General features: G+C 48.5%; 1 protein-coding gene across 4 annotated transcripts in view; it reads right to left on the bottom strand.

The window, feature by feature from the left end:
- Rbp (RIM-binding protein) overlaps positions 1-12,377 on the bottom strand; it is a 410,709-nt gene that overhangs the window by 222,920 nt on the left and 175,412 nt on the right. For all 4 annotated transcript variants that reach the window (XM_055063294.2, XM_055063288.1, XM_055063302.2 and 1 more), the window contains exons 3-4: positions 9,152-9,238; positions 5,099-5,200 (exon numbers count right to left, since the gene is read on the bottom strand). In XM_055063294.2, coding sequence (XP_054919269.1) covers positions 5,099-5,200; positions 9,152-9,238 — 189 coding nt within the window. The remainder of the gene's footprint in view (positions 1-5,098; positions 5,201-9,151; positions 9,239-12,377) is intronic.

Raw genomic sequence — 12,377 nt, 5'->3', positions numbered from 1 at the left:
GAACAGTTCGGACGACGGGACTACAAGAAAACTTGACCATCGGCTACGTTGTCTACTCGTAGGCATGGGGCCCTATAACGTAAAACTATTGAAATATGTTTTTATTCCAATCTCCTGACGTCAAATTTACGTAACTGCCGACGCAAGCACCGGGTGGTAAGCCGCAGCGTTGTCTGAATAGCCCAATCAAACGCTCTCCTCGTTTGTAGGATGTAACTTTTGTTTGCTTTAAAAACGAATAACATTGTCTACATTAAGCGTTTTTTTTTTATCTAATTGGCTGACAAGAGTGAGGAGCCCACTAAAGTATAGACGGGTTCGATGGGGCCGGGCCAGCTGAGTGGAAATAGATAACCGTATGAGAAGAGTGGCGCCGGCGTCTGCGATCGGTCCGCCATCCCTTACTTTGCTTACGGTGGCTAAAGGAAAATTGCGGCGGCATGCAACGGAAGGTTAAGAATGCCGCTAAAACGGATCCTCAGCAAAGAAGAGTTGGCAGAGCGATGTCGTATACATGCTGAAAGTGCTCGATAACGCTATACACCCTCGCAATAAGTATTATTATACGCAAATAAATCCATGCACTCCGGCAGGTGCGAGTAGCCAGTCCCTGAGCGATCGGCGGGCAGCCATCTTCTATTCCTCCCGAAACGGGGCACTCGCTGGCTATTCAGAAAAATATTCATTTTCGCTCGGCATAATAACGCACTCTTAAGGCGTACACGTCACTTTGACGCGGACAATTTTCGCTTGTTTTGTGACGTCGCGTGACAGACAGGCGAAGTGGGCGCAGCCCGAAAGCTTTTGACCAATGGCAGACGGCTAATGGCAAAAAAAAAAGCATCGAATCAGAAAGAATCATTTTTCTTTTGTTCGGCCTAACCATGTATAATCAGCCTGCACATATCATATCTGCTAGAGCGTTTTGCCTGTTTTCGTGACGTTGCATAACAGACAGGTGAACAGGATGTGGGCCGAAATTTTTTTGATAAATCGTGAAGGGCTGGCAGGAGAAATGGAATAGGAAAGATTGGAATAGCTTCACGTTATAGCGCCCCCAGTCTGTTTAATTTACGTAACCACCGACGCTAGCATCAGGCGGTAACCCGAAGCGTTGTTTGAAAAGACCAATCAAAACACGCTCCTCTTTCATAGGAGGTCACTTTTTGCTTTCAAAGCGAATAGCATTGCCTACATTGAGCAGATTTTCTAATCGAATTGGCTGACTAGAGGCGAGGAGCACGCGCAAGTGGAGAGGGTGTCAATGGGGCCGAGCCAACACAGTGAAACCAGATAACCGGATGAAGAGGGTGGTGCCGGCGTCTGCGATTGATCCGGATCCCCTTACTTAGCTTGCGGTGGCTGGTCGAAAATCGCGGCGGCGTGCAACGGAACGTTAAAAACGCCACCAGAACGCATCCTCAGTAAAAAAGTTGGCAAAGTGATGTCGTATAGCTGCCAAAAGGGCTCGATGACGCTCTACCGCCGCAGAAAAATGTTTATTATACTCAAATAAGTTTCTGTTTCCCGGCCGCTTCGAGCAGCTAGCGCCAGAGCAACCGGCGGGCAGCCATCTTCTATTCCTTTCGGAAAGGGGTCAGTGCCCGCCTATTAACGCGAAAGCGTTATGGATCCTGTGTCGCAGACAATCCGGCGTCAGCGTCGACGCCAGACGTCGCTGGGGCAAAAAGATTTTGGAACCATCCATACCCAGGCCATCCATATGGTGCAGGGAAGTTACTGAACTACTTAAGTTTCTCAAGCTAAGGTACGTAGAAAAATCATTAGGTACGACTTACACACAATCTACAGACATGATAGCGTCGGAGTGTAATTTGACTATACGTAAACACATAATACTGTCACGCGAAAGCTAAAAAAAGAAACGGCCCCATCAAAACCCTCTCTACTTTATTGGGATCCTCGCCTCTTGTCAGTCAGTTAGATACGAAAAAAACCGCTCAATGTAGACAATGTTATTCTTTTTTAAAGAAAACAAGAGTGACATCCTACAAACGAGGAGAGCGTTTGATTGGGCTATCCAGACAACGCTGCGGGTCACCGCCCGGTGCTTGCGTCGGCAGTTAGGAAAATTTGACGTCAGAAGATTGGAATAAAAACAGATTGAAATAGTTTTACGTTGTACGGCCCCTGGCAGTTCTACGAGCAGGCAACATGGGCGATGGTCAAGTTTTCTCGTAGTCCTGTCGTCCGAGCTGCTCGTTCTATTCTCCTTAATTTTTTTTCACTACTTCAAAGCAACCTTCGTTTATTATCGATACCGCATATAAATGTGAACCACCGATTTTCTTTTTTTTTAATCTTTGGCTATTGGCCAAATATTTGAACTTAATATTGAGATGGTCTTCGGGAATCCTGCGTTCGTGTGCTTGATGTGGCGTTTCGAGTAAAAGCTATATGCGTGCGTGCGCTGCATTGCCACACAACGCCACTCTCTGCTATATCCCACAGGTCACGTGGGATATGCGAAAACTAAAGGAAAACGATTTTCCAGCGATTCTACCATTCATAGAACAGCCGTGGTGTCCGCCATTTGAGCGCGCCAGCACGGAACATCTCGGAGTCCACGGAGCGGCGCGCCCGGTTCCTTGCAATACCTCCAGATGGCACTCGCCTCCGCCGCATAGTGGCCCGTGCAAGAGACCGCGTTTCTATCAGAAAGCCCGCCTTCGCGCATAGCGTACGCGGCCAGCGTTTCCCGTTGAACATTACGGTTACTTACGCTCCCGTTGCCGGGAAGCGTGAAAAGCAGTCAGGGATCTTTGAATGCTATCGGCGCTCCACTCTTAAAGACGAAGCGTAAGCGTGCTCCAAATTTTTCGGGAAAAAAAATCAATTTTGCTCGACATATTAATGCATCTTTAACGCGTAAACGTCACTTTGACGCGGTGAGTTTTCGCGGTTTTGTGACGTCGCGTGAAAGACAGGCGAAGTGGGGCGCAGCCCGAAAACGTTTCATCAATGGAACGGTATTCTGGCCAAAAAAGCGCCGAGTCAGAAATAATTATTTTTTTTTCGTTCTGGAGTGTCGGGACTTAACAAACAAGTCGGGCAGCGCCGACCCCTCCGTCTCTTCTACCGCCAGCCTCCGCTCGCGCTGGAAGACCGCACTGCTCAGCTCGCACTTGACAGCACAACTCTGGGCCGTCCAGCGAGCCGAGCAAGCCGCTTCGAGACAAGGTCTCGGAACCGCGTCCCCGGCGGGTGCCCAGGCCCACTAAAAGGACGCCGGACTCGAATCTTGTTGATTTGGAAATAAAAGGTTACGCTCCTCTTTCGTTCGGTATAATCATGCATAATCAGTGCGCATACATCATAACAGATGGAGCCATCTTGCGGTTTTCGTGACGTCGCGTGAGAGACACTCGAAGTGGGTGCGACTCGAAAATATTTAACTTATCGTGGAGGGCTGATTGCGGAGTTGGAACAGAAAAATTTGGAACAGCTTTGCGTTATAGCGCCCCAGTTTTTTGCGTTTCTTTTTTTTTTTTTTTTTTCAGTACATCGACCTTAAACGAACTTGTCCAAATTAAGCACTCTTTCTTTGACGCTTACTGAAATGCATTGCTTGGCGTTCATCACTCGTCTCAATGCTTCTCGCTCAATGCACGCTTTGGTCCTGTTCACTTCTTCAATAAATGCGCGACGTCACCTTCAAGAGCAACGCATTGACGAGGACGAAGCGCCGAACGTGAAGTCATCAGGAGTGACATGCAACACGTGCGACACCGGTGCCTCTCCGAGGATCGGGCACCTACTGCGGGGTTGTCCATGGTCTCGTGACAATGAGGCAGGTGACATACGATGTACGTGACACAACCTCGCTCAAGGCATGGACCACGCCACGCCTTCAAGCCGTTGCCCTGCGAACTATAAACTGTCCATGAAACTGTACCAACTCTCAGGCTACGTTTCTGTTATATACACTTACACTTTGTGCTATTCACCACTGGCTCTCATCCCAGTTTGGGACGCTCGGCCATCCTTATGATCAAAGTTCAGTGTCTCTCTCTCTTAAACTCCATTCGGCTGCTTCTGCTGCCGACATCTTCGTTACCCCTCTGTATTTACTTATTTATTTATTTAAAATGTCCTTATAGGCCTCGCATGAGGCATCGGGTAAGGGGGACGTCACAGAAGGACTAAAATAGTATATATAGTGGGCATATAACGAAACATAATATACACACATTATTTACAGACAGTATAAAAATTTGTCGACGTAAATGCTAGTACAAATGATTCTATGATTAAATATTGATTACATATCTATATTTTACCTGTTCCCTGCGTATTATTCATGTTCGTTATTCCCTCATTCGGTATTTTAGTCGTGTCTTATCTAACGCGCGAAAACGTCGACCTCGTCTGTTTCAGCGTCGACACTTGATTGGACGGGAAGGAAATGGAACATATACACGAGCACAGTGCTTTCTTTCCCTCCGTGCGTGTTAGTTCGCGCTGCCTCAGTCAAGGATGCATTACCATCTCGTCCAGCAAACCGCCCTTCTGAATAACGCTTTCTTCTTTCGGCCGATCCCGGAGATATTGCAGTTCATGCTGCAATGTTGTTAGCTTTCGACTATATTGGCGCTAATTATGTCCGCAGCGTTAATTTCACCTACTCGGCGAGTAATTCTCGCTTTTTTATCTGGTTTAAAACTGCATTTTGATGCCTTTTGCGCCTGGCTTCTACGCTCTGGGTGCACGAAAGGGCCGCTTCTTTTTTTTTTCCTTTCTTTTTCTTTTTCTTTTTTCTGGAAGAGGATACAAGGGTGCTCAGGTCCCAGATACACAAAACACGCGTGAAGTCAGCAAAGACTGGTTTTGTACTGAATAAACCACTCGTGTCCTACATGCCGTCACAATATGCACATATTTGGTTCTAGCATGTAGCGCCATGTATATTGTCACGTGAACGAGACGCGTCGCAATTCGCCTCCGTTCTGTCGTGACAGAAACCTTCACGGACTGCTCAATGTCAACTTTGGTCAGCCGGCATGTTCTGTGCAGAGGGTTACTTGACGTAACAAGGTGCAGTGCCAACACAGCTATGTGCTGCACGTCTACTACTTACTTGGTGCAGGTGAGCCACTTGACGTTCCAGCTGAAGTCTTTCTTTCGCTGACTGCTTGATCATATGCTGGAGTTCCCCCACGTTCTGGTACAGCAGGCAGTTCTGCAGCAACAACGGTCGAAAAAAATATATATAGACAGCGGAGTTTTACGACCGAGGCATGTGGGTGCAAGAGGAGCTCGACCGGTAAGACATTTCAGGCTAGTTAGCAGAAAGCGGTTAATCTATTTGATGTGATATCGGGAAATGAACGCAAGAAACCTGCCGTCGTCGCACTTTCGCATTACACCGCAGCGCCATGTGCACGGAAAGAAGAAAAGCGTGGGTGTGCGTGCGAGTTTTCTTCAACAGTGTTAGCGGTGTAGTAAGCGTTAGAGAACGGTAAAGGAAATTTGGTTAATCTCCACATGCAACTCCAGGCTGTCCAGAGGGCCCACGACATTGCGGCGGAACTTCATCTCCCCGGTCCGATCGTGGGTGGCGCCACCGACTTGATCTTCGGGAGCCTTCGGTTTTAGCTCCCCAAGATCTCAGTCCCTCAGGACTCAAATAAAGTTCTTGTCATGTCATGTCATGCAACTATTGTACTATTCCGCAATCACATGTGCCGAAGCTGGTGGTGGTGGTGGTGGTCACGCTCTCCACCGCGGACACGCGGCCCTTGGACAGTGCACCGAGAAGCCCACTCGTCGTATTCTGTCATCGAAGCCACGCTGCGACAAATAATAGACGCCCTGCGCTGCTGCTGCTGTCTGGTTTAAATACCGCCAGTGGCGCTGACAGCTGCAAAAAATTACGCAAGCTATATACAGGCAGTCTCCTAGCGCTGCAGTGCAGTGACCTCAGCCCGAGAAAATGACAGTGCTGTGCTGTGAAGTGTGCACATACGCGTCGCACAGAAATGCTGTGTTGCCCTCATCGTCATCATCGACTTCACCACACCACCACCACCCTCCTTCCTCTTCACGTACTATCCCTATTGTCCAGAAAATTCTTCCCTCAGCTTGAAGTTGTAGTCCAGAGGCTCTTCACTCAGGCCGACCTCACCAACTGCCCGTCACTAAAATTCTCTCTCTCTCTCTCTCTCTCTTGTACTCTCCATCACCACGAATAAAGGCGAAGTTTTCTCATTTTCCTCCATGTGGAGCTTCGCTTAGGCATTACAGGATTAAGCATATAAAGTACTTTGATAATCGAGTTAGAGTAAGAACGTTTGAGAAAGGTATACTGGGTGTCCCTGCTAACGTTAGTCAAGCTGTAATTTTTTTTTTAATTAGAAAAAGCACGGCACAAGATAAAATTGTAGACATACGGTGTTCGGCCGTCAGACCTCTGGCGACCAGCCAACTTAGGTCTTATAATCGCATCATGCACCGTGCTTTTCATTTTCTGTTTTTTTTTAACAGCTTGCCTAACGTTAGCTGGGACAACCCATAGAGTGCTCCGTCTTCTACTACTTCTTTTACACCCCGAAGTGGAACGTTGGAAGTCCCCATAGTGGAGCCCACGGAACGACAGGGCAACGGTCATACGAAGTTCGAAGATTTAACGAACAAGGCTGAATTTTTTCATCGCATCCTTGCTCGTTTATGTTTTGACGTTGCATCTGCATTACCAGCCTCGTAATCGGCGCAAGGCTTCAGGAGACGTAAAAAAAAAAAAAAAACGGCGAAGCTGCGCGCCGTAAATCGAAATTTTAATACCCCGTCGACGTCCCCCTCCCCCCCCCCTCCCCCCCCCGCGCCACTGTACACTCAGCGTGCCAGTTTCAGATGTCGTCGCTCGCGGACATTGTAGCGTGGTCCCTTCACTTCTGACAGAAGAAGAACAGAAAAAGAAGAACTCGAATGGGTACAGTCGGTTCTGCATATAGCAGGGCTGACATCTTCAGTTGCTGTTAAACTGTTTATCGATCTCTATTCGGGTGTCCTCTTTCACATTTCTCGAGCTGTCGCACACCACCACGTCCTGCGCGTGACGACGACAAGCCACCCCCGTGCGTTTGGGAAAATTGTCAAATCGGCGCCGCCTACAGATCCGAGTGCGAATCGCCTAGCCGGTTGGTGCGACTAAAAGTTTTCCGCACGAATCGACCCTCCGCCTTCGGCTGTGTGTGTGTGTGCTCCGATCGGTTTGCACGATGTAACGCACCGGTTGCATAACGGAGCCACTTTCGACCCGTCAACACATATAGGACAAAGTGCAGGTTTTTTTATCCAAACTTTCGCGTCCTTCGGTCTTCCCGGTCCGTTGGGCGCTTCAGCGGTACCTTCTGATTAGCATGTTTGCGCAACGTCACTGTACGTTCCAAATTACCTACGCGGGTACCTTTTTGCTCATTACGGACTATACAGCTCGGAAGAAAAAAAAAAAAAAAAAAACACCGGTCAGGCAAAAAAGAAATAATAATAACCAGTACACCACACAAACGTACCACTGTGATCCACAAAACTTGTACGCCACCTTCTGTTTATATAAGGCGCCAAATGGTGCAGAAAAACCCTGTTCGCTATACACTGCCAAACTTTCGCAGCACATAGGTTAGATTCACGAAGTGCAAGCCCCTCTTTTTCTCCAGAACTGAGACATCATTCCAGTTGCTCAGGACGTGTACACTGTACCAGTGGAACTAGCTATCCGCATCAATTGATACTATTCAAGACTGCGGCAAAATCATAAAGTCAGTAGCTAAAATTCTAGAATCAACAAATCTAAGCAACCTGGACATGTGCATTGTACTTTATAATCACTGTACTCTCAACTGTCTGCGCTGAAAGCGTGTTTAATAAATTTGTCTTAAGATTCACTACAATATGGTTTGGAGCAGCGGGATATTATCTTACCTGCTTAATCCATGTCAAGCTGGTAACGCATCAACAGTTCTATGCTTGAATTTTTCAGTCAACACCGGCACCCAAATTAAACTATTTAATACCAATTGATCAAGACCTTCAGGCCAATCTACAGAACTACCTTAATCAAGTAATGTCGTAGTGTTCCAAGTGTATAACACAGCTATGAAAGGCACCAAAATTGTAAAACAAATCACGTGTCTATACCCTCCTATTTGCTTCACGGATCGCATATTCTTAATTTTCTTCCGTTGTCATTATTTGTTTTTCTTTCTAAAAAAAACTCGACATTTACATTCATCTTGATATGGCAGAGAACACGACGAAGACAAAAGGAAGGCAAAATACAGTACGGCGCTGTGCTTTTTTCCTTCCTTGTGTCGTCATCATTCGTGTTTCCCCACCGAGACAGTCAACCAGCACCTACTTGCTCAAATGTCGATTCATTTACATTCATCCAGTTTTATCTTTGTTCGCTGGATCGCGTTCCTATTCGAAGCACTAGATTTCGACCCTTATATTTAAACGCCATTGACACCGTCCAAGTCTATTCGGTGGTTGTCTAACGCGAGGATGCGCTCCAACAAAAGATTTGTCATGACATCCCATCGAACAAATACCGGCTGAAGGTGTCCTTGTCTGACTTTTTTATTTGTGCGTGCGTGTGTGCGTGTGTGTGCGTGTGTATGTGTGTGTGTGTGTGTGTGTGTGTGTGTGTGTGTGTGTGTGTGTGTGTGTGTGTGTGTGTGTGTGTGTGTGTGCTTGAGTGTGTGCGTGCGCGTATCTGTGCGTGTGTGTATGTGCGTGCGTGTATGTGTGTAATCGACATCGCAGCGGCAACACCGCAACAAGATCGATGCGCGCACAAAGGCTGCGAGGGCCAAGTGCACCGGCCGTGTCCTCCTTCCGCTAAAAGGTGCACCTGCCGGAGTGCTTTCCGATGTCACGCGCTGTCCAGTTAGTCAGTAGTCGGTCGCGAGAGTAGTAAAAAAAAAACGAATCGGAACGTTGGATACTTCCTAACCGAACTCGATAAGTTCCCTTACAACGCCAACGAGTGAGTGACTGCGTCTCTCCTCCTCGAGGACGCGACCACAAAACGCCGCAGTCTGCGGCGTGCTTTTGCCCTTTGCGCGACTCCCGCTAACGCAGGACACACGCGCACAAAAAAATAAACGAGTAAACAGGACGAGTTCCCTACCGTGACAATGCGTTCCCGGGCTGTTCTGGACGGCCTCCTCTGCGGTATCAGACTCTGACTTCGTTGCACGTAGCCAAGAGATGGTGCCTGCAAGAAAGATAAACAAAGTAAATGAGTAGGCACTGGGAATAATCGGATCGTCATTTGTTAAAATATACAAGCAGAAAGGCCGCCACTGACGCATTTTGCAGTTTAACGCCTTCTGAGTAACCACGAACTTTTTTTTTTTTGCAAGGAAATTTTTATTATCGATGGTACGGGGAATGCGTGCCACGAACCATAATCATAACTTTGACAATCAACAGAATGGCGAACGAAACGCTGAGATTCAAATGATTTTCTTGTACTGCGAGACAAAGCACGAAACAAAACAAACAAACATAAAACGAAACAGACTTGTTAGGTCTCTTCTTCAAGCTGCACTCATCGTGGTAACCATTTTTCTTTTCTACTCTACAGCTTTACCAGCTGTAAACTTTCGCGTGCGAAGTCAACTTTTCACGGACGAGAAGCTGGCGCGTTTGCATCCTTCGATCCTCCTCCAACACGGACGAGGACGAAAGGACGAAACGCGGGGCGGGTCTGGCTGTTCTTTTTTTCACTCCCCGAAACCGCGAGAACTAACCTACGTTGTTGAGGCACGCATCGAAAAAGCCTGCCGCTCTTGAAATACGTACAGGTCGTGCTCACGAGAGAGCGAGAGAGCGTGCCCGAGTCCCTCTCGGGGCGTGTCTCTCTGGCACGCGTCCGTCTTTTCCTGCCGCTAACAATCGATCGGAGGAGAAGCGGGTGGGACGGGAGGGGGAGGGGGGGGGAGGAAGCTGACACGCAGAATCATGTCTTGGTTCCTAAGGCCAACCAAGCACGATTCCCTCGCACACAATTGTCTGGATCGCGGTGATAGTGCGGCGCTACGGGGTCTTTAGAGACGGGGTGGTTCACTTGCGCCACCTAGTAGGAGAAGAATTAGCTGCCTCTCTTAAGCGAAGCACAGGAATGATAAAGAAACGGGGAAACGAAAGTGGAAGAGACAGAACGTCCCGCTGATGGCAGCCGAACCCACAACTCGCGCGTGACGCTTGCGATGTCCTCCTCCCTCCGCCGCCTCCGTCCGATTTCTTGAGTAACAGCTTCGAAGCACAAGGAAACGCACGCACATGCACCAAACACTCAAGAAAGTAACCCCTTTTCACGCAAGGGCTTGTGCGTGAGGCGTATGCGAGTGTTTTCCTGCGCTCTGAAGCTGTTACCAAGATGGATTTTACCAACTAGCCCAGCCACATCTTCTTCTACACTTCCTTGGAAATATATGCATGTTCAGCATCGAACGGCGTAACTTACAGGGCTACTACTGACACGACGTTTCGTACTTTTCACTTCTGGCGTCGAGTGAAGGTATTGGACCTAGAAACTCGAGAAAGAAAAGAAATAATACCGGCAAGGCACGGAGCGCCCCAACTGCTTTACTGTAATAGCTTATCCACGTACAGTCTTCGGTTTCGTTTCCCGGGTGGAGCAGATGTCGTGACGTCGTCACACATACGATGGTCACGTGCGAGCAGGACATCACGACGTCTCGGCGCTCGCTCCGTGTCGATCGGTCGTCCGCTATGCTAGCGCTCACGAATTGCGCGGCCCGACGTGGCGCAGTAGGCTGGTCGCGAGGTAAAGCTTGCTCTTAAAGCGGTACCATGACAAAAGCGCGCAGAGGCTCATCCAGTGCTGCTTAAAGGATACCTTATACGACCGGTACAACCAACATTCCCAGGTGCTACATGGATGCAGGAAGCGATTAACAGCTCGCGGGAGAACAAGGGAAGCCTCAGGCTAGAGCCAAGGCTTGGACAATGGGGACTTCCTTTCGTGGCGACAACGACGCGGGAAGACGAGTCAACGTGTCGAAAAGTTCGCCCCAGGTCGAGGCTTTCCGTGCGCGGCCACTGTTGATGACTGTGTGGTCGGTGCCACAGGAAAACCGCTGGTGTTGTATAAACTGACACCATGATGCAATGGCCAATTGTTACTACGGTGACGGTAGTTGTTATGGCGGTGTTGCTACAAGAGTAGTGTCAGCCTGGCGGTCAGTGCTGTCAGCTTCACTGCGGGAATATATCACCACTTCCCGCAACACAAAAAATGAACTACGACTTCTCGTCCGCGCGTTCACAGCCACAAAAAAGAAAAAAGCGAGATCAAGGCGCAACGCCCACTTTCGTGCTATCCGCGGTTTGTTTGGGAAGGTGCGCGACTCGCAGTAGCGTGAGGACGTTGTCCACCCTTTGAATTCCTCAAATACTCTCTTTCTCAGTTCCCTGTCTATTGAAGCACCATACTCAGATGTAATGCAACAGTATTACGTACTACGTATTACGAAATAAACGAGTACACACCTATGGCGCACCCATGTGTGTATAGTGTATCGCTTCGCGTCACCCGTCAGAGAGAGAGAAAGATTGAGAAAGGCAAAGAAAAGACAGGGAGGTTAACCAGAGATTATCTCCGATTGACTACCCTGTACCGAGAGAGGGGCAAAGGGATGCGATAGGTGAGGGAGAGAAGAACAATGAGCAAAACGAAAAAGAAACACACACACAAAATACAGAACTGTTTCTGAGGGAACTGTAACGCGGTATGCGAAGGCGTTCCTAGTGTTGCACAGTGTCACCGTCCCGTCCTACGTCATACAGTGCACATTCAAAATTTGTGACAAAGTCCCGTGTCCTTTAATTAACGCAGCCGTTCCTGCATAGCGGCTCGCGCTGATGTTTGCGTAGGCCAGTTTCCAAGCATGTTGTTTTCCGTTATTGGGCGCTTGTACAGTTGGTTAGGGTGGCTGAGAGAGCTGCTCATTGCGGGTTGAAACGAGGGCACTCACAGAGAAGGTGCGCGAATGTTTCGTTGCACCTGCACAAGTCACAGAGTGGGATGTTGGCCATTCCGACAAGAAAGGAGTATGCATTTGAAAATGATACTCCAAGCCATAGACGTACTAGAAGGGTGCAGTCACGTCGTACAAGGTCGGGCGGATTACGTAGCTGTAAAATAGGCTTCACGCTATGAAGGCGTGCACTTGGCGATTCGGATGAATTCCACTGATCTAATGTGAAACCACGCGCAAGCGCGGAAAGTTTTTTCGCTGCGTCGGCTCCTGAAAGAGAAATAGCAACGCCATTGACGCCGTCATGAGGAGATCGGGCAGCTGCGTCCGCTCGATCATTGCCATGTA

The sequence above is a fragment of the Dermacentor andersoni genome, chromosome 3 (genome assembly GCF_023375885.2).
Source record: "Dermacentor andersoni chromosome 3, qqDerAnde1_hic_scaffold, whole genome shotgun sequence".
Classification (NCBI taxonomy): domain Eukaryota; kingdom Metazoa; phylum Arthropoda; class Arachnida; order Ixodida; family Ixodidae; genus Dermacentor; species Dermacentor andersoni.
Note: the sequence above shows the minus strand (reverse complement) of the source record. Positions and strands in the feature narration are given on the sequence as shown.